Raw genomic sequence first — 22,459 nt, 5'->3', positions numbered from 1 at the left:
AAATCGTATTCCTTTGCCATGATCTCATCATCATACTTGTCCACTGTTGGTGTAGATATCTGTATCTTTCTGGATCCTGTATCATCTCTGATCACCTTAGATATCTATGTAGATTTCTTCTTTTCAATCTCCTCTTGAGACTTGCCTAGAAGGCTTTCCAAATCAAATACTTGCTCCTCATCTTCAATCACAACTACCCTCGTAAGTCTTTCTCTAAGCCAATCTGGAATGGAAGACTTTCCTTCTCTTACTTGCACTTCCTCAGGCAATGGCCTCTTGCCTCTAAAAGGTGATGTCGCTTCATCGTCATTTCTTTCTCCTTGTTGCTCATTAACATCAACTTGGAGAGGAAGAGACTGACTTGATGAGTGCTGAGGTGTCCTTCCTTTGTCTTGTTTATCATTCTGTACCGTGGACTCCATGGACTCATCTATCTCATTGACCTTCTCTCTTTGATCCTCTCCTTGACTTATCTTTTTTTCATGTCTAGAAGAAGCACTCGAGGGATGATCGGGATTTACTCTTTGTTTCTTCTTGGATGATTCTCTCTTTTCAGGTCTCTCCTTTCTCTTTGACCCCTTAGAATGAGAAGTGTTCTCGCTTGCACTCGCCTCTCCTTCTTCTGTTCTTGTTTCTAAGCTGAATGCCATAGCTATGTTTTGTTCCTTCAACTTTTGATGCTGGACATCCACCCATTTGCGAGTACTACTCAATATTGGATCCATCAATACTCTCAAGTCCGTGACTTCTTGCTCATCCCAATCTATCTTCACTTCTTTGTCTTCTTTCTCATAGGAAGATTGAAGATATCTGCCACTGTCTTGTGCTTGATCTGCTACTCTATAAACTTTGCATTTCTTGATAAGATCTAAGGGCAATCGAGAGTGCATCTTTCTTTTTACCTCTACATCATCCTGCACATTCATCCAAAAGTCCTCTACTTGAAATACATGTTTGTACTTCTTCCCAACTGTTTCTTCCATATGACCATTAGGATCAAAATTTTCTCTCAAGGCAAAATATGTGAATGAGTAGAGAGATAGCTCCTTTTCTGCATCTTCAGCTGCTTGAGAATTAGGACACACTTCAATTGAATTTCCAAGTGAAATAGGTATAGGGATACCATTCCCATGCTTACGTCTTGATGCCTTAGCACAAGCTGCCAGCTGTCTAGTTACTTCAAGTAGTACTACTCTATTCGTAGGATACCTTTGAAACATATAAGGAGGTGAAGGACATCCATGGATTCTGACGTAGGTGAATTTAGGAAATTGAATGAACCACGCACCATGTTTCTTCATGAGCTCTTGTGCTTCTGGAGACAATCTTTGGTGAATTCCTCCTTGTAGTGTCCTGGTGATATGCATTGTTAAAGTATCGTTGACTAGCTTGTAGTAATTCTTAGGTGGATGATGCAATTGAGCATAAGAATCACATACTCTTATCTCTCTGGGCCCTCTCCCAACGACTCCTCTGTGTGGTAGTATCGCATACTCAAAACATCTGGCTAAAGAATATATAACATATGAACTCATGTGGAATGACTTAATAGGGACTCGCCTCCTCAACTGCACATCTAGGTTGTTACTAATAATCTTGGCCCAACTGAACATTCCCTTTCCTTGAACGATCACTTGTATAAAGAAGAACATCCAGCTGTCGAAAAAGAAGGCTTGAGAGGCACCCACAATTCGATTAAGCATGGTTATCAAGTCTTTGAATTCTTCTTGGAAATCAATTCTGTGAGGTGTATTGGGTATCTTATTTAGGCGAGGCCTACTCTTGAGTAACCAATTCTTATTGATAAAATTTAGATAGGTATTAGGATCATCTTCATAGATAGACTTGGCTCCTTCTAGGCTCTTGTAGATCATATCCCTCTGTTTTGGAAGATGAAAAGCTTCACTTATAGCTCCTTGTGAGAGATAGGCGAGGATAGTCCCATCTTTGGCTACAATTGTCCTTGAATGCGAATCATAGTGCCTGGCACATTCAATCATTAGCTCATGACATCTGACCGCGGGAGGGAAGCCTGTGGCCTTGATGATCCCACTCTCAATTATCTTCTTGGCTATGGGTGATAGCTTGCCGATGTAGGGTGCTTCTTGAAACTTCTTCACATTGAAGTTTCCTAAGTTGGTGTCTCCAATATTGCTCCATTTGGATACGATTCTCGTCTCCAAGTTGTCACTCCTTTGATCTTCTTTAATGAGGGCTTGCCGGGTAGAGGATCCACTTGCCTTGGGGGCTGCCATTTGTTACCTATAAAAAGGGTTTAAGTTAGGTTTTAGGTATATGTAATGTCCCTACTAGTTAGAGATCATTAACCTGCAAAACAGATTGTTAGAACATGACAAACATATATATATAAGTAATCTAAATTGCAATTTAACTTTAATATTTAATTAACATAATCATAATCTTCATCTAATAAAAAGGATACGAATGCCATAAGAAAGTATGTCCTTAGGTGGCCGTGAAGCTCGCCTTCTTGGAACCCCTTGGTTCCAAGCCCTTCAGGAAATCAATGTTGAGTTCGAATCTTGTCTTGGGTGCACCCAAGCCCTTCAAGGAAGACCCTTGTCTATTCCTTGCCGTGGGTGATGCCTTCATCATCCAAGTTCTCAGAGGGGACCGGCCAGATCCGTCTCTTCTTGGTTGAGTTTAATCAACCAAGCCATACATATGCATATCAATTTTCAGTACATGTACTGCCCTAGGGATTATCACAATCCCTTCCTTAGACTACAGGAGTTCCCTCCCTATAGCCTCCAATATGTGATTTCCTTTATAATACATTGATAATTTAATATTACTTCATTTTGTACTTCACACATATATTCCTAATGTGTTCCTTATGTATATATTCAATATTCCTTACCATCACTAACCTACGCATTACCTTCTTATTTAATTTTCATTTACCACATCTATCTTTACATATTCATACCTTAGGGTGTGGATTAATACATTAATTCCTCATATTTATTAATATGTATAAATGACAGCGTCTACCTATTCATTACCTATGTTCCATTATACACCTATATCCTAGTGAACATTCACCTATACCTTGATTATATTCATTACCAAATAAATAACATTATAAAATAAATATAATGATCTTACCTCTTATCACCCGCAGATGCTCCCTTCTTACCTCTGCGTCCTCCTTCTCTTTTCGTTTTTCCTCCTCGATCCCTGCATTTTAATTGGGTTAAATACCTGTGGAGGGGAGTAGACGTGTCCCTCCACGGGGCACCCTCCCATGGGAAAGGTGGTGACGGCTCGCAGCCTAAGCTGCGGCTACCATCACACCATTTTCCTTCCGAAGGAAGGGGTGTGACGGTAGACACTGTCTGAGCTGTGTTTCCCGTCCCACCGCTTCCCGTGCGGGGGGGGGGGTTTAAATATATAAAACACTTTATTTAATAAGTGAATTAATATTTTAATAATCATTAAAATGAATTTAATCCCTTTTAATATTTTAATACTCATTTTATTTATTAAGCGAATTAATCTATGTAATATTAATAATCACTTAATTTAAATGAATTAAATCCTATTTAATATATTTAATAATTACTTAATTTATTAAATCTATTAATCCTATTTAGTATATTTTGTAATCACCTTGATTATTATTAAATACCAATATACTTAAACCTATTAATTATATTAGATTAATTAAATATCAATGTTAATGATTTGTTAATATTGTTTCCTTAATGGTGTTTAACAATACCTTATTTAATAATTGATTTTGTCTTTTATTTAAGAATAAGGCCTTACATCAGGTGGTGCGGTGGGGATATCATAGTATAGTCACAAAGACGGGCGATTCAAGACCTTAAAAAGAACAATTGAATTTCAATTTGAACTTAAATGAATAAGCATAGAAATTTACAAATTGAAATTACAAATCTATCTAAATAAGAAGACCCATCTTTACAAAATAATCTTTATTGTACTAAATCAGATCCTCATTCAAATTTAGACATTGAACATACCTCAATCTTGATTTTTTGAGCTCGGAAAGGAATGAACCTGAAAAGAGGGATAAATAATCTTGACTCAAACTCCTCAAGACTTCCTTACAAAATATACATTCTCCAACTTTCTAAGGCAAGATCTTGCTAAAATTACATCAGGGTTCTAGGTAGAGAAAAATGACTTCCCCAAGCTTAGGTCAAACTTGGCCCTAAAAGGAACCCTAGGCAAGCTCCACGAAGGAAACCCTAACTTACCAAATCTAGGCCACCACTAACTCACTCAAAACACCTAACAAGTAGAGAAAAGATAAGCAAAGAGAAAGCAAGACCCTAAAAAGAGAGGGGGTCCCCATTGTGATGGGGCGATGTGTGAAATGGTCACAACAGGTGGCCCTATGGGTACCACATGGCCACCCCACGGTTGGGTGGTGTTCAAACAACATCGAGGACTAGTAGATCAATTGGAGTGGCATAAGATCACACACATGATGAAACAATGCCTCATTCTCATTGATTATTTCATTTTAATTAAGTTGCCAAATATTTAATTGAGGACATTTGAGTCCGCATATGTAATGGTATTATTATATTAGAACCTCCTAATTGGATGAATTGTTTACTATGCACATAAGTGGTCATGGTGTTATCATTGCTTTTATTGTGTCAATGTTGGTGTTGAATTGTCATGTCCCCTTCCTAAGGCAGTTGAGCTCTTGCAGGATTAGCTTATTGACAGGAGTCCCCGTAGGCTAATATAATGGACATGGGACTTACACAGCGGAATAGAAGACTTTGGGGAGGCATATGAGTCATTTTTGGAGTCTTGAGGTAGTTTCCTATTTTAAGGAAGGGCTCCTTTTTTTTAGGGTATGACTGTTAGTTCACCTGGAGTGCAGGGAAGCATAACAGGAGTCACTAGGAGCACCCTCAGTTGTTTTGGAGGTGGCTCCTAAATTTTATGGAAGTTCCTATTTTTTAGGAGCAGACTGACATTCACCAGTGGACTCAACAGGATGTCAAGAGGATTGACAGGAGGCTAGTGGTGTGACTCTCAGTGTTCAGGGATGATTTCTTAGCCTTGGAGGAGGATTCCTAGATTTTAGGGGGAAATTGGCAGTTGGAGTTCTACATCCAGTCATCACCTCGGGGACCAGTGGTACCCTCAGTTTCAGTTTGGAGGTGATTGGGTGAGATTTCAGTGAATAAATTAAATATTTAAATAGTGATTTTAGTGTCTCCATTTATTTAAATAAAGGCCCAAATAAGCTTATGATATAATTATTAATAGTAAAAGGTAAGTGGACCCCCTTGCAAGTAATGATGCCTAGAGACATAACTTGGTCTCTTGAAACACAACTTAATCATTAAACATAAAGGCTTTCCTAAGAGGATCGATTTCCTTTATGAGAGGGAATATGCCATGGAATTAACTTTTGAACATGCTAAAAAGATGCTCTTTTGAGAAAGTTCGATTCATGAAGAAGATAAAGTGACTTTGGCTGAGGGATTTTGGCATTATTGAGTTCTTTTTTTATGAGCAGCAGCTTGGAGGAGCCATGGAAGGGTTTCAGCAGTGATTTGCAGGCTTTGGGAATGAAATCTCTTAGGGTTTGAGGTGCCTACAGGTGTGGAACATCACCAAAGTGTGTCTTTGCAGTTTAGAATATCATTTCCAGCTTTGGTGAAGGAGAAAAAAACAGTTAATCGGACTTCTAAGAGTGCAGATCTGGAGAGTTACAGAGCAGATTTAATATATTGTGAGCTCCACTCACAATTTACAGCTATCATTCTCTAGTCGTACCTATTATTTGCAGCAGGGAGAAACGTAGCAGCCTAAGGAGAGGGTTTGAATGCTTAATAAGGAGCAAATCAATTTTATATCAGACTGTTGATTGCAGAGCAGACCTTGAAATTGTCTCTGTATGCTGATAAAATCTCAATCAATCTATGTTGGCTTGTAAGGGTGTGTAGCTAGCCCTTCGGCAAATAAAAAAAAAATCTAAATTTAGTTTCTTATTGCAGTTATCAATAGCATTTTCAATTTCAGCAGTTATTTTCCGTTATTCCATTCATTTCATTTGCAAAGCATCAAACCAAAAAAAAATCAGAATACAAGAAAATTCCAAAAAAAAAAACAGAAAATACCAAAAACCACAATTTTTCAAAAAAATCAGAATTTTAAAACAGCAGCTGGGGCGGTATACTACATGAATGCACATGTCATTTCATATGCTTTTTATCATTATTGCTATGCTTTTAAAATGAACTTAGAGCATCTTTGATTTGGGTTTTAAATGAACAGAAGATTTGTTTTCCTAGTCTTGGGTTGTGTGCACGAGGACCTATTATGGGGTAGTTTTGTTTTGTTGTTTTGGTTCTCGTTGTTGTGGGAGAGTGAGTGGGGTGTGTTGGGGACATTCCTTTTCATCCCTTGTGTCCTTAGACTCATTTTGGTGTCCTTACTAGTCCTTAGGAAGCATTCTTCCATTTGTGTGCATTTTGATGATTAGGTGTGATTGTCCACCATTTTGGATTTCGTTTTGAGTTGTATCTTGTTTTTGTGAGTCAAATGTGTTGCCTCTGAATATGAGTTTGGAACCGTTTGCTAGTTTAGTCTTTGGTTAGGACTACCATGTGCCAAAAGGACTAGAATATAAAAATGGGACTATGATATGATTTTTGGACTCAAGTGTAAAATAGGACTTTAACACCAAACTAAGACTATTGAGTAATGGTGTAGTAGTTCCCTTCTTGGATGCTAGTGTCTTGTCTAGGCAGTGGTGTTCTTTATAGGTGTTGTAGACCTCTAGCGCAAACTAGTCCTTCATCTCGTTAGACAAGAGGCCTTTTTAGGTATTTCATAGGGAAACTTTGTATAGAAAAGTTGTTCCCTTTTTTTTACGAGTTTTTCCATGGTGTTAATTTGTCAATAATTATCGTAGTCTAAAAGTTATGGCATCTTTTGTATTGGAAAGTGCACCTGGAGTGAAAACAACCTGTTGCTGTTCTATTTGATAGAGGGCTTGTACCTCCTAGTGGGGCAACATCTTGTGAAGGTTTGTTTCTTGTGTTTAGTTGTCTTGGATGCGGAGATATTCCACCTGTGCATTGTTAAGTGTGCCATGTGTGTAGGAAACTGTTAATCTTCTATTTAGTCTATATGTGATGTCCCTTGGTGTTGTGAGTGTCATTAAGTGTGTTTAGGGAGTGGATTTGAGGTTGATGGTTCCCTTTTCTTACGATTTTGTTGTGTTTTTGAGGGAATGTGGTCGTGGGTTAAGATCCAATCATGATTGTGGTGTAATGTCACTCTCTTATAGGTTTGTTTTGCTGGCTTCATTACATGATTGGTTAGTCTTTTTCTTTTGCCACCTTGCTTAGAGGAAATGTGATAACTTATCTGTGTTGTCAATGTCTTTAATTGTGCATGATTTGAAACATTGCCACAACATCCTTGTTATATCTTTTGTGTCATGCTTGAGAGGACACTTTGTGTGCAGTGCAACTTAATAGCGTCCTATGTTAATTGCTTAGTGTTAAAAAAAACAGTTCATGTGTCTAATGTCTTGAGTCTGAAGTGTGGGGCATTACAACTTTTCTTCTTGGTACTTTGCTTTTGCAACAATTGTACATTTGAGTCCCTTTGAGCTATTCTTTATCTTTTGTGGACATAAATGTTATTTATTTCTTTCATTGTAATAGTTAGCAGCATAGCTGTATTAGCTGTATTTCATGCAATTTTGTGGATTGATTACTTTTGTTTGTTGATGGATTGTGGCGTTGCTTTGCAGTTTCTTTGCACCCATGGATATTTACGGTCCATTAGGAAATGGAATATCAGCAAGCAGTTCCTTGAAAGAAATGGTTAAATCATTTCATGAAAATGGCATTGAGGTATATCCTTGCTATTTTTGGTATCTATGAAGAATATATTTACTTTAATATTATGCATTTACTACTGATCTTTTTCTTATGATTGAAAGAAGGTATGGTGTATTTTAAGGGAAAAAAACACATATAGTAGTGTGTTGTTTTCCATTGATTTGTCTTTTTAAAGAGTGCGAGATGTCCCATAAATAAATGTGTTAGAAAAGTTGAATAACTAACAGTGCAGTACTGAAGCATCAATTGAATCAAGATATAAGTCTTTCTTTTCTACTCAGTTATAGTCTTTTACCAAAATTGAAATGACTGCTAATGGCATGTTATGTTGTGAATGAGAGTTTGAATATATTGACAATTACAATTGATATCATGCCCTACTGAATTTGTTTACATGTTTCCTAAAATGACAATAGGAAGTACCTTACTGCTGAAATGTCATTTACACATTAATATTTATGATCCGTTGGGATATTTCATATCAGCAAGCACTTCTATAAAAGAAATGGTTAAATCATTTCATGAAAGTCGAAAACAAATTGCAAAAACAAATGTAAAATGAATAACTTAATCTTTCATTTTCAAGCTCTTGAATTGTCTTCTATGGGTTTGGAGCTTAGCCTTCTTAACTTTGTCATCATGTTCGTATATGTTTTGAACTTTGGCCTAGAGTTCTTTTGCTGATTCACAATTCATCACCTTGACATATTCTGACTTTGATAGACAACACAATGTAGCATTCATGGCTTTTGCTTTGTTTTCACAATTGTTGGTGGAGGTGTTGTAGCTTTATAAAGAGGCAGCGTAGAGAACGGAGAAAGTAAGCAAGCTCAGGCGTGCAGATGAAAACACAAGCAGCAGCAACGCGGGAGGACATAGACGCAGGTGCGGGTGAGGAGAATAAGGAGAAGCAGGTGCCGATCACACACAAGCCAGAAATGATGAAGAACATGGTTGACGAGGGTTGTGCAGGTAGAGGGAGGTCGTTTGAAGGTCGTGACAGGTTGCAGGAGGCCGCACAATGGCCATGGCAGGACGCGGGAGGCTGCAAGATGGTCGTGGAAGGCTGCAAGATGGTCGCGGAAGGTTGGGGATGGACGCGGGAGGCCGCCCGATGCCTGTGATGGTTTCGGGAGGCTGCGCGAGAGTAGAATGCGATAATGGATTAATTCCTGAATATGATTGAATATCTTTCCAATTTTCAGAGCAGATTTGTGAGTAAAAATCAGAGTTTTTAGTAGATCTAAAGGCTAGATCATGGAAATTATATGAGCAGAAATATTGCAGATATATTAGAGATTTTTGAGCAGACCTATGGACAGATTTTAGAAACAGTTTTTAGGCAGAGTTGGACAAGGTTTTGAGCAGATTTAAGAAGATAATTTAGAGCAGATCCAAGAAGAAGTTTCCAAACATTTATCATATTGTTATTTTGAGGGTTGGTGCTTCTCATTGAAGGAGATTGGTGTCTCTTGCTGGGTTGGTGTCCAGGTGTTGGTGATTGGTGTCTCCTATGGATTGGTGCCTATGAAATTTATAAGAAGATTTCATTCTAGTAATATTTTGCCTTGGTTTTCTCCCAAAAGGGTTTCTGTGTAAAATCCCGTGTCTCTTATGTGTGTGGATTTTTGTGTTGCTCAATTGTTGCTTCCTATGTTATTGTTATTGTGCAATTAATATGCTTATGGTATACCCCCACTCTTAGTGCATAAGCATGTGTGTTTCTTGAGAAGGCAGAAGAAGAGAGCCCAAAAATGTGATGTCCCCAAATAAGACTCCATCAAGTATTGAGAAAGCTCCTTTTATTATCTTTACAAATGAGGATACATGCAAAGATAAACCAGTTCTCGTAATAGGGGACTATTTCCTCAAAAGTTGGCAACTTGAACAATAGACAGCAATTACCTTGGAAAACAAAATAATATTTTGTTCGATACATTAAAGTTTTATGCCTGAATAACCTAATAAGTATCAAAGTAACGATTATACTACAAGTGATATGCAGCGATTAATTAATGTTATGAATGGTAATGTTAATACCATTAAGAAGCAACGAAGTTAATAAAGATATTAACAGTGATGAAAATACAGAAATAGCAACCTTTGCAGATAAAAGACCTCATTACGATTAGCAATTATAAGTCTCAATATGGCCGACTTCACAAGAACCTTTGACCAGTGATTGTATAAAGGTGCAATGAATGTTGCGAATTGAATGTTTAAGTTATCGAATATCCCCTGGTCAACCACACTTACACAAAGACTTAAGGAGAGACTTTATCAATTGTCAGTACATATGTAAAGGAGCAACAAATTAAGGCAGCGATTACATATAAGATAAAAATTTATGACTTGTTAATGATTAAAAGTGCAACGATAATCATGGCAGCGATTCAAATAAAAAGAAATATAGCAAATACAGAATGACCTAAATGAGTGATGTGTTTGTAGGATACAAAGGGGTGCGATTTATATATAAGCTATGATCTATATAAACATACATCAATACTAGCGATTGACTGTATAGAGCAGTGATTTGTTTATTGTAAACAAACACCAAATTGCAGCAATTATTATAATAGAAGAAGTGTGATCTGTTAGAAAGTATCGCTTCTCTTGGAAGAGGCATGTCTTTTAAGGAGATGCATACTTTGGAAGAGATATATAAAGATGAAGTAGGAAATATAGAGGAGGAAAGAAAAACAGAAACGAGGAATATATAAAGAAGTTGCTTGAAAAGACAAATTATATACACCAGCATGTATATGAACAGGAACATGCAGATTTGAAAGAAGTATATAAGGATCTAAAAAGGAACGGATATGGAAGTGATTGTATCAATTCAGTCAAGAGCATTACAAGAAGATCATTTATAAAGAGCAGCTTTGCATGTAGAATTGTAAAAGAAGATAAAGATTTTGCAGTCATAAAAGAACAGATCAGACAAATATTGAAGAGAACCTCATGAAGAGATAAAGCAGACTTTGGAGCAGCATCATGAAGTATATTCAGGAAAGGTTGTGAGAAATAGTGTGGCAGATTTATAAGAGCTTTCTTTTTGGAGATTTGCTCTTTAACGTTCAAGTCATTATATACCAGAACTCTTAGGATCAGATCAGATTATGCATATAAATCGTGGAATACTATAGAAGTCTTTAATCACCTTTATATGCAATAATCCTTTGTTTGTATAATCCATCTGCTCTTCAAAGACATCTGCGAATCTAATTCAGATTAGAGTTATTCTGTGCAATCCATATCAATCGTGGAACCTACAAGAATCATTACAGTATTCTCAAGACATAGCTTTATCTCTGCATTAGAGTGTTAGTGAAAGATTAGATATAAAAAAGGCAGAGAAGTACGTTAAAATAAATAACAAGAATTTATTTAGAGAGTGAATAGAGTGTATGGTATGTAGTGTGAATTGGGTGTCAAAAAATATAGAAAGGCAGTTCATTCAAGGAGAATAAATATGCCTCAATAAAGCAAATAAAATGAAATATGTGTGAGATATTAAAGAAATAGGGAAGTTATCAAAAGTCTATCAGCTTGTGTGAGGAATCATATCCAAATCAGGAGCAGCACTTTGAAATCTGCAGACATCATGGATTCTATCAGTCATAGTATATTTCCCATTGTCAAATCAGGGAACTCTATCAAGATAAGTTCTATCTTCTGAGTTGTTCTTAGAATTTTAAGCTAAATATTATAATGAAATGTCTTCAGATTGGATAAAAATATATCCATAAATATATTACAATTTTCACCTTAAGCTGGAATTGTTGTCTCAGTACTGAATTATGGTAAATCCCAAAAAAGGGGACATTACAAAAAATTATTTTTGTATGCAGACCATAGCAGGTAACAGATTACAATGTATATTTATTGGTCGACAAAGAGGACAATAGAAGAGAGAATGAAGAAAGAGCTCTGGAAATCATATTTGTGTGTATCCCATAACAACTAACAGATTACAACCTATATCTATTATTCAGTAATCATATTCTTGGAGAATAACAAAATTGTGCATTTGAAACTATGTGTTGAATGGCCGTATATAAATGGCTTTAAAGACTCAGCAAAGTGCTAGTGGAATCCATAATCACTTGTTGCAATTAGTGTTATAATATGCAAGTTTTCAACTTAGATACTGTATTTACAACATCAACCTATTCAAAAGTTTGATCTAGTTCTGTTTTGGAGTATTGTGGCAGCTTGATTGCAAATGAGACGTGTAGGACTGAGGCAAGCGATTTGTTTTGAATTTCCTGTCATTTTGTAGACTGGCATGTGGAATAGATTACTAAGCAATGAAAATATTGATTTGTCTTTATATAGTATACTGCATCTGTGTCTCCATTGTTTTTACCATGATCTGTTCAATAGAAATAGTAAGTATGATAAGCTGTCATCAGAATCTTTTTATTCAAAGAATCCTCATTTAAGTATCGTTGTGCATATCATAATTGAATTTATTTCCTTTGGCAGGTAATACTTGAAGTTGTTTACACTCATACTGCTGAAAAGGACGATAGTGCACCTGAAACAATATCATTTCGTGGGATTGATAACTCGTCTTATTACATACTTGACAAAAGCAATGAGTATGTAGTCAAGAGACAATGATGGTTTGTGAATTTGTAATTAGAGAAGATTGTATAACATGTTTACTATTTCTTCTGAGCCTCTGATAACATTTCGTCTTTGTTCCGGTGAAAACTGAAGTGCATGGTCTTCTAAATGGATTATGGAATATGCCATTGTTTATTAACTGATTAAGTTTTGACAAATGCTTGACAAAATGATACTGTCAATTTGCAGGGATACCACAGCTGATTCTACAAATAAATTCAATTGCAACCATCCAGTAGCTCTAAAACTGGTGCTTCTTTTTGTCTGACTGACCCTATTTCTTGCACTCACAATATCTAAAAGCATTGCATCTATCCTTTTATGCTTTTTAAGTTTTTACAGCTCAAGATTTATATTGTATTTCACCATTATTTTCTTTTTGTCATGTAAAACATCATGCATAAAACAATTGATTACCATCTAATATATTTGACAATCTTGTTAGACTAACTTGTACGCACACCTACTATATTGTTCATTCAAGGGCATACATGTTATGTTTGTTGGAGTTCAATGAGCCTTCTGGTCTGATCGTATAATGTAGGAAATCATAAGCTATTTAGTAAAGCCTTCCTTTATTGCCTATCTATATTTGGGGGCAATTTGGAGATGTTTGATTTGTTGTGCATCGTGTGATAGATGTTTGACCCAAGGAATGCTTGGAACAAGGTTGCGATGCAACTCCTATTCTTTTCATCCTGGCCTTTCAATGAAGATTTTTTAATGAGGGGTCAACATCTCCCTATGTTCCCACCCAGGCTGTAGTTTTGGCAAATAAAATGCCATTGGTAGATCTTGACTTGAGCCTATTATTTTGAAGGAAGTCTTGAGTTTGGAAACCTCATCAATTGCTTCTTCTAGTGATGCTACTTAAGTAGATGTTTCATAACCTGTTCGACCTGCCTTTACCAAGAACCTTGGGAGGTGCCGATATTCAAGAATTGTTGAAGGAGAGGCAATACCAGGGAAAGAACCTCCTATTGGGTCCAAGACCTCTATCTCCAAGAAACCAGATATGTTTTCAGTTAAGGAGAGAATAGTCATTGGTGCCTTGCCCTTAATTCCACTATCACATTATATCCAACAGTTATGAAGAACCCTATAATGTATTTAGTTCTAGGTCCAGTTTTTGAGATGGAGAAGCAATTCCTTCCATCCATTAGTTGATCAAGTTGAATCGACACTCCAAAAACTTGTGGGGGCAACCCATTACTATGCCAGTCTGTTTAGGTCCCCTTTCCTCACTTGTTTTCTAGTGGTTCTTTGTTCAGTTCATTTAAGTGATTTTTGATCCTACGGATAAGAAAGACAAGCCTATTGGTGGACAAGACTAAGCATTACTAGATGCCCCTCCAAGCCTTCCATTAAAAGATGAGTGAGAAGCGGTTGTTCGACTTCTGAAACCAGGAAAAGGAGATTCAAGCCCTTACTATCTATTTGGGGAAATATTTCTCATTTCATCCCTATTTTGTTGATTGACTCTTGCCCTCAACAACCCCGACAAATAAATAAACAAGTTGTTAGTGTTGTTGCTTGATCCGCTAATAGATGATTTGGCCTAGCCCCACAATTGAGAGTTATAGATTTGTGGAGGATCACCTAGCTAGCCTTTCTTCTTCAGCCTAGCCCCTGCAGTTTCTTAAGGCAATACGAATCTTTCCTCTATTGAAACTACTATTTTATGATCCAACTTATTTTTTATACACCAGCTAGTCGAGCCCTATTTGTATATTTGGGAAGACTCAAGAATGAAAAACAAAAATATTTTCTTCCATTGCTCAACTTATTTTCTTGCTTGCCATTGCACAAATAGAGGTGAATATTGATTGTTGAATGATCCAAGCTGGTTTTTGTGCTATTCCTATACATTTGCAAGAGTTCGTTTGTTGTCAAGGAGGTCATAGAGGAAGATTTCTTCAAAAGAGGGGTTTTATTAAAGATTTTTTTTTTTTCCTACATTTTGTTTTACAAATCAGCTTTCTTGTTTTGTTTTGAAGTTTTTGATTTGTTTTCTTTTTTCTAGTAACTATAACACATGCTTAATTTTTATAAAGTGAATTAACTATTACGCTGTATTTATAAAATTTTGTTTTCAAATTTCATTTGTTTCAATTCCTCGAATGTGTTGTTTTTGAACTTGTTGTCCTAGGTATTACAATGACAATTGGTTTTAGCTGTGTGAGTGGACCCCGCTTCAAATCAGACCCAAACTCTCCTCTTTGGAAATATGTTGAAATGGTACAACAACTTCTAGGTTGTGGGGGTTATGCTTGTATTTGTGGTGATTGTAAAGTTGGATATTCAAGCTCATATAGTCGAGTGAAAAGTCATTTGTGCAAGATCCCTACACAAGGCATCAAATTTTGTCCAAGCAATGATGGTAATGGCATTCTAGAACCACAAGTGTTGGCATATATTGAAGAGCAAGGAAAAGCAGCTGAAGTATCAGGATGTAAATCAAATAATCCTTCATCACTTTCTCATTTTCAACCTACAAAGAGCTATCCATTTTTGTTCACACTTGAAAAATATCCTATGAGCTCTACACATAAGAAATCAAAGGGACCATTGGAAATGGTGTTTCATAACAAGTCTAGAGAGATTGCCGATAGACACAGTGAGATATGTTTATGCGAATGGATTGGCATTCAATGTTGTTTGCTCACTATATTGGCAACAAATGGTGAAATCAATTAATGAGGCTCCAAAACGGTACAAGGGCGCAAGTTTTTAGAAAGTGCTTAGCACCTTATTGGAAAAAGGGGTTAAATTTTTAGAGGACCCCTTGAAGCCCATAAGGGATTTTGGTGTTGAAATGGGGCTGTCCATCGTGTTTGATGATGGAAAGATGCAAAAAAATTGTCCACTGATCAATGTTATTGTAGTGTGCCTTGAATGGGCAATGTTTTTGATAGTAGTAGATTGTGAAGGGGAAGTGAAGGATGGTGTATTTGTTGCTAACATTCTTTGTCAAGCCATTGAGGAAGTGGGCCCTCAAAATATTGTGCAAGTTATAATTGACAATTCCAAAAATTGTAGAGAGGCTAGGTTATTGGTTGAGGAGCATTATCCACACATTTTTTGGACACCTTGTGCTATGGATTCCCTCCACCTAATGCTACAAAAAACTGGCACAAATTGATTTTATCAAATAGGTGTATACTAAGGTTGAAGAGATCTGAATGTTTATCACCAACCACCATATGTCAGAAGACATATTTAGAACATTCTCAAGATTAGAGCTATTGAAGGTATAAGCTAAATAATAAAAATATTTCACTTTAATAAATTTTTTAATTTTATTGATTGACATAAAAGTGAAAAACCATTTAAAAAAAAGAGCAAACCTATGAAAGGCAAGCTATTCTGCAAAAAAAATCATAGCAATTTCTCTAAAAATCCTACGTTTGCCACAAGTGTGAATAGGGTCCCACTTGGCAAACAACAACATGGCAAAGGTTTGAGAAGAGGTCAGGATGCCACAAGGCGACCAATGCAGGCAACACGCTGGCTAGGAACTGTGGAGAATGATTTGTGCGGTGGTGAAGACAGGGGTAGCAGATAGAAACTTAGAGGAATAGAAATAACCATCAACAAAGGGAAACCTCATTCTTTGCCACGGGTGCAACTAAGATTCCATCTAGCGAGAGATCAAAGGGAGTAGACAGATCACAGTGTGGAGGAGATGGAAGCAAACATTGGGCTGAAGGAAACCCTAGCCTACCAATACACCACAATATGCAACATTGGAATGGAAGGCATGGTAGGCAAGCCGAAGAAGGCATCAGGGGAGGAGGAGGATGGCATTTGCCACCAGAAAACAAGAGCAAGGCCATGATCATTTCCTTGAATACCCTAAAACCAATATGGGATCACTTTAATGACCATAGCTTCTTCGTGAAATGGATAGTCATGAGCAGTCTGGCGGAGAGGATTATCAATTGGTGGACCGAGCAATTGAATGGACGGGTAAGTGCCAAAGCCCTCCTTGAAGGTTATTTCCTTATAGATTGCATAAATTAGTGTCTTAAGAAAGAAATTTTGTTCGGGAAACCATTGTTATTTGAGGTTTTTTGTTTTTATCCGAAGGATTGGGAGCCCGATTTGATCTCGCAATCATAAAGCTAAAAATTTTCGCAAAATGGGTGTGATTGAGAAATCTGCCTACCGAATATTGGAACCTAGCAGCCTTAGAAAAGATTGGGGAGGCTTTAGGATCTCCCATTGGCATATAAGAAGAGTTTTTCTTATCGGAAACTAAAAGCTGAGGCAAAAATCCTGGTAGATTTAGACATGGATTTCCGCTTTCTAGATGACCTAGAGATTATCACTGAAAAAGGTAGATGGAGCCAAAAGGTGGAAGTGGATATGAGTGAAAGAGAGAGGGGGTAGATGCATCCTAGGTCAAGGATACACTGCAAGCTGCTCAAAAAATGCAGAAAGGAACGTTGGAAATGGACAAACCAATGCGATAGCTCATACCAAGAACAAGGAGAAACATAAAACAATGTAGACAACTCCTCATATAGAAGCAAGATTAGAGGAAGGAGAAATATTTGAATCGGGGACCACTATCTGGGGAAAAGAATATGGGGGGATGGCAAAACTAATGGAGAAGGAATATATGAAGGAAAAGGTCATTATCAACACCGAAGCTATTAAAGCAGAGAATCAAGATAAACTAACACTTTTGATGACCGAAACTGAGGCTCTTCGCAAGGAAATTGATAGGCAACTGACATTATTAGCTCTAGATACTATGGCAATAAGCAATAATAACAAGGAAGAGTTGAGGAAGGCTAGGGTTCGATTTGGTCTCATAATATTTTAAAGACGAACTACTATTATTAGAAACCTCCAAACAAAATCCAACAATAAAAAGAAAGTTTCCATAAAACAGGGTAGGCCTAGAAGAAACAAGTTTAACTAGGCAAGAAACCCCAAAAACAAATGAGGAGACAAGGAATTCTCAAGGAGGAGTAGAAGAGGAAACTAAAAGGAGGTTCCTACAATATGGAATGGATGCAGAGGTAAGAGATTTTTTCAGAGAAGAAACCATAAATACAGAAGATGAAACAAGGAATCCTCAAGAGAGTATAGAAGAGGAAGCTAAAATCTAGGAAGTAAATTCTTAGGAAAATCATGTAACTGGTTGAAATAGAGGAAACAAAACAAGACTTTCTTTTTGGGGAGTTGGAAATGTTGTCATTGATGTCAAAGAAGTAAAGACAAAGTTGTCATTCATGGCTCTATTACTATCAAGATAAATGTTCCTATTATGTTCAGCTATCATCATGATTGAAAAGGTTGATTGTATCGTCTAAATTAAAGATTTAGAAAATCATTGGTCTTGTGGTTGATCCCATACTTATGACACAAGAATACTTTATGAAGAAGAAGACATTCACAATGTATATGAGTATATGTGAGATATGAAAGTAGCAATTTAGATTAAGACAGTAGATAAGTATTGAGATATATCAAGGAGTCGATAAGAGATTGAGATGTGGAGGAATTATACAGATCCAAGTCTTATTCATTGAGCAGATTATAAAGAGCAGCGATGATATAGTAATAAGCATACAAATAATGATTAAACAAGAATATGGGATGCAGTTGTATGAAACAGCGACTTCATAACATAGACAAGTCAACAATCAAAGAGCAAGATAAATTTATAAATAATGCAGAGATTAAACAGCCCGATGAAGATTAATATCACAAGACGTTGAATCAAACAAAGCAGATACAATGGATTATGATTGATGTCCGATGATATTGAGGATTGCATATATCTGGTCAAACATGGCAGCGACTCTGACAACATATAAGGCATATTAGACAAGTCGATTATGAAAAGAATTACTGATACACATATTAAAAGTATCATGTAAAGCAGCAGTTGAAACAAACATGATATTCATTATTAAAGAACATTGAAATTATTCAGATGCTGTTCTTCGTGTGTTTGGCAACAAGAATGATTTTCCCAGTGCAATAATTATGCAGAGATAACTGAACCGACATAGAGAAAAGGAGTTGTGGTTTTGTTTTTTGAATGATTTAGAAGTTTAAAAGCAGCGATTATAAGTCTGAAGATATTGCCGACTTCATATATTTGAAAGCTGAGAATAAAGTAGCAGCGCCTCTATTATTGGAGTCAAACAGTGTGTAAAGAAAGAACAATAATTAAATGATGTATCCATTAGCAACGACTCTGTATTAATAAGCAGCGACAAACAGAAATAACAGATTATAATATTCAGCAATTAAAGAATGATTAGTCAGACAAATATTCAGCAGTTTAAACAACAACTAAAAAGCAGTGATTCGATAAAGGAAATCCATAAAAGGTTAAGATAGAAGTAATTAATGATGAAGATATGCAATTTGTTAACATAAGCAATTCTTTATGGGTAGCCAACTAGTATGTGAAAGGTGGTGTTTGATTTCATGATGACATGTTTTTTAAAAACATACATGGCTAAAGAATAAATGAAGCACTTTGTCTATTCTCAAAATATGCCATTATGATTCAAGGGTAGTGACTCATTATGATAAACAAAGTCTAATTTGTTAACATCCAAAAGGTGCGATCTGTTTAAATAAGAGGCAAGTTTGAAATGTCTACTCCCAAAAGGTATGACACTTCATACATATCATGAAATATATAAAGGGCACTCGCAAATCATTTGAGTGTGTGCTAGAATAAGGAGGGTATAATTCTAAAATTATACTCCAGATAGAAGGAGAGTTTTTAGATATATTTTGTGTTGTGTGAGGAATATGTGAGAGCGACTTAAATATAGAATATCCACACTTTTGTGTAATACAGTGAGAAGTATGTGGGTAGTGTTGAGATAAAAAAATAAAAGAATATATTTAAGAGAGTGTGTAAGTGTGTTGAAGTTGTGGGGTATAAAGAAAGTTTTTAAGTGCATGTGGTGTATGTGATAAAAAGAAAATATGTGAATGAGAATTGTGTGGTGTGTAAGTTAAAAAAGGCAGATATATAAATATACACCAAATTCGAAGAGAACAAATACATGAGAAGAAAGTTTTCAGATTTATGAAGAAGATATAATTGAAATTGCAGATTTAAGAAAAGAATAAGCGCATCCAAGACAGATTTATATGAAGATGTATATACATATTTATGATCATGTTATAGAGGATTTGAGTGGAAGATTATATCATATTGAAGAAGGAAGTTTGTGGAAGAAAAAGTTGCCCATCATCCGTCGTTATAGCAATATTGCCAAGGTGGAAAATCAGATTTATGTGAAGTGGGTTGTGTTGATGTTGCTGAAATCGCATTGCTATGACTCCATCTAGCCAATGCAGAATAGAATGTATTCACTGAGTATCCTATCCTCTCTTGAGATAAGGAAATCCCTAATGCTGTTTCAATTGATCAATGGGGATGACCTGAAGGTTTTGGTTGTCAGGTCTTGACTGCAGCATAGCTCAACGATCAATGAGATTTGCTGGGAGCACAAGGGGACTTACGTTTTGCAACAAGGTGGTCTATTGTGATTCTTAGACTACGAAATAAAATCAAAAGGGAAGGGTTCAAGAAACCTAAGGACAAGGATGATAACAACTATGCATTGGGTAGATAGATTTCGATAAACCAATTCTTGTTTCGCCAAAGATACCCTCCCAACTAGACAAAAACTATGCAAGCTCCAAGGGATGAAGGATTTTCAGACCGGAGACACTTGTTTTAGGCACCCAATTCTGGCGTAGCCTAAGACGAACACCTGCAATTGAACTAAGCATAGTTTTGTGTTCAGACTAACCATGCACGGTGACCTACAATCAGCAGACCCCCAATGGTATGAACCAGAAATGCATCAAATACCTCTCCACACTTCACCATTAAAATCCCTGCACTCTAAAATTAACCAGCTGAAAGAAACCATGCAAGCAGACTAAAACAAAGACAACAAACACCATATTTCAATGTTCATATATTTGCTTCAGTTACCATTACAACAATTTCTGCAGCATCTCTATGCTATGCATAAAATCTAACCTATTCTAACTCTAAAATTTAACTACAAAATTCTAACCCTTTACAAAAGAAAGGCCTTTGCCTTTTATAGAATTTGCAATTTTGAATCGAAGGGCAGGATTGACTGCATCCAAGGGTTGCAACCTGCCATCCAGAAGATGGCAGCCTTAACCCATGCCCATTAAACTCTCAGTCATCTATCCAACCACTATCTCAACTACCTTCAACTGTCTGGATTCAATATGTCTCTATCCGATAGTTGGACATAACTGTCCACAACTGACCTATTTCCCCTTTGTTTCAAAATATCTTGAGTGGGGCCCACAGGCAGTTTTACAATAAAACAGTTTCAGTTTTCAGAAACGGAACTTATGGAATTAAATCCAGCTTTGTATTTCTCGAGAATGCATAGACTTGCCACATTCGGATTGTTCTTTGGTCTTTGGTCCCGGTGGTTGACTTCAGCGTTGTGGTCTGGTGGCACAATGACACACTTCCCAATGCTCGGTTCAGATCTCGCGCTCCTACAGCGCGTTCCTACATCTTCTTCAGCTTTCAGTGCCTGCCTCCTTGACGTTTTAGACCTTCTCCTGGTTTTTCGGGATGATGTCTTCGACCTACGAACAATCAATTTTACTTTAATAAATCAATTTGAAAAATTAAAATTAATTTGACAAACATTAAATTTTAATATTTGGCTCGAGAAGCTCTTTGTGAGATGAATCTTTAAATGTTTTTTGCTCGATAGAGGTGAAATTTGAGATTTTATTTTAAATGCTCATTTGCCTCTCTCTTTGGAATTTCGTGCATATGAGGTAATTTGAAACCTCTAAGCATTTTTTTGAATTTTGGCCTATGAGGATTTCGACTTATTAGATTTTCGGCCAAAAAGGCCTTTTGCAAAGTTTTAAAACGCCTCTCTTCTAACATCTTCACGATTTCGTCGTAAAAGGCCATTTTGCCAACTTTTAAGTGATTTCGGCCTAAAAGGCCTTTTTGCAAACTTTTAAGTGATTTCGGCCTAAAACACCTTTTTGCAAACTTTTAAGTGATTTTGGCCTAAAAGGCCTGTTTGCAAACTTTTAAGTGATTTCGGCCTTAAAGTCCTTTGTGCCAAATTTTAGGTGATTTCGGTTTAAAAGGTCGATCTTGCGAGACTGCGTTGGGTTGGGTTTCTTCTCAGAAACTCTTTGACATTGCCCTCGCCTTAATGATTTTCGGAAGCCCCTTCTGCGCGATTTTCAACTTAAAACATTTTCGAGCTGACGGTATCATTTGCGCGACTTTCAACTGTTGTTTCATTTTCGGCTTACAGCAGAGTTTGCAAGACTGTGAAGCTTTATCATTTTCGGCGATTTAACTATTTTGTGAGATTTTCAGAGGGCATGAAACTTCCGAACTTTATCCTTTTGCTCATTCTACTCAGCGAAATTGGGTTTCTAAGGCAACTCACGCGAGGTTTACTTGAAAGCATTGAACGCTTCTTTCATTTCTCTCCTACTACGCGGGCAAACCAGACTCAAAACGGGGGTCCCTGTCAATGACGGGGTGTGTGTGCTATACGCACAACAAATGGCGACTTGGCTGGGAAATGCTCCTGAACATTTCAAGGATGACTATTCGGATAGAACCCCAAAATCTCTGGTATATACCCCACAAACCAACCAAATGACAGAAGACAGATTCAAAACAAAAATGAGGTTGCAAACTGAATTAAGTCACCAACCTTGAAAATCGAGTGTGTGCAATGAAGTTCATCCCAGAGTTTAAAGAAAGTTAAGATATCATCGTTCAGTTATGCAAGCTAAGTAGGGTGAATCTAACTCCAAGAGCAACTTGGATATTGCCTCGTTGCCAACGAGGGTTCATAGCCCCGATGAAGTTATTGCTTGTAAGCTCACAGAGATTGCTCAGTTTCCGATAAATTTTCTTT

At 36.7% G+C, this 22,459-nt stretch overlaps 1 protein-coding gene across 3 annotated transcripts in view; it reads left to right on the top strand.

The window, feature by feature from the left end:
* LOC131034013 (isoamylase 2, chloroplastic) overlaps positions 1–22,459 on the top strand; it is a 374,673-nt gene that overhangs the window by 197,908 nt on the left and 154,306 nt on the right. For all 3 annotated transcript variants that reach the window (XM_057965350.2, XM_057965347.2, XM_057965346.2), the window contains 3 exons: positions 7,784–7,886; positions 12,366–12,481; positions 12,699–12,759. In XM_057965350.2, the coding sequence (XP_057821333.2) occupies positions 7,784–7,886; positions 12,366–12,481; positions 12,699–12,759 (280 nt within the window). The remainder of the gene's footprint in view (positions 1–7,783; positions 7,887–12,365; positions 12,482–12,698; positions 12,760–22,459) is intronic.

Source organism: Cryptomeria japonica, chromosome 2 (assembly GCF_030272615.1).
Source record: "Cryptomeria japonica chromosome 2, Sugi_1.0, whole genome shotgun sequence".
In the NCBI taxonomy this organism is placed as follows: domain Eukaryota; kingdom Viridiplantae; phylum Streptophyta; class Pinopsida; order Cupressales; family Cupressaceae; genus Cryptomeria; species Cryptomeria japonica.
Note: the sequence above shows the minus strand (reverse complement) of the source record. Positions and strands in the feature narration are given on the sequence as shown.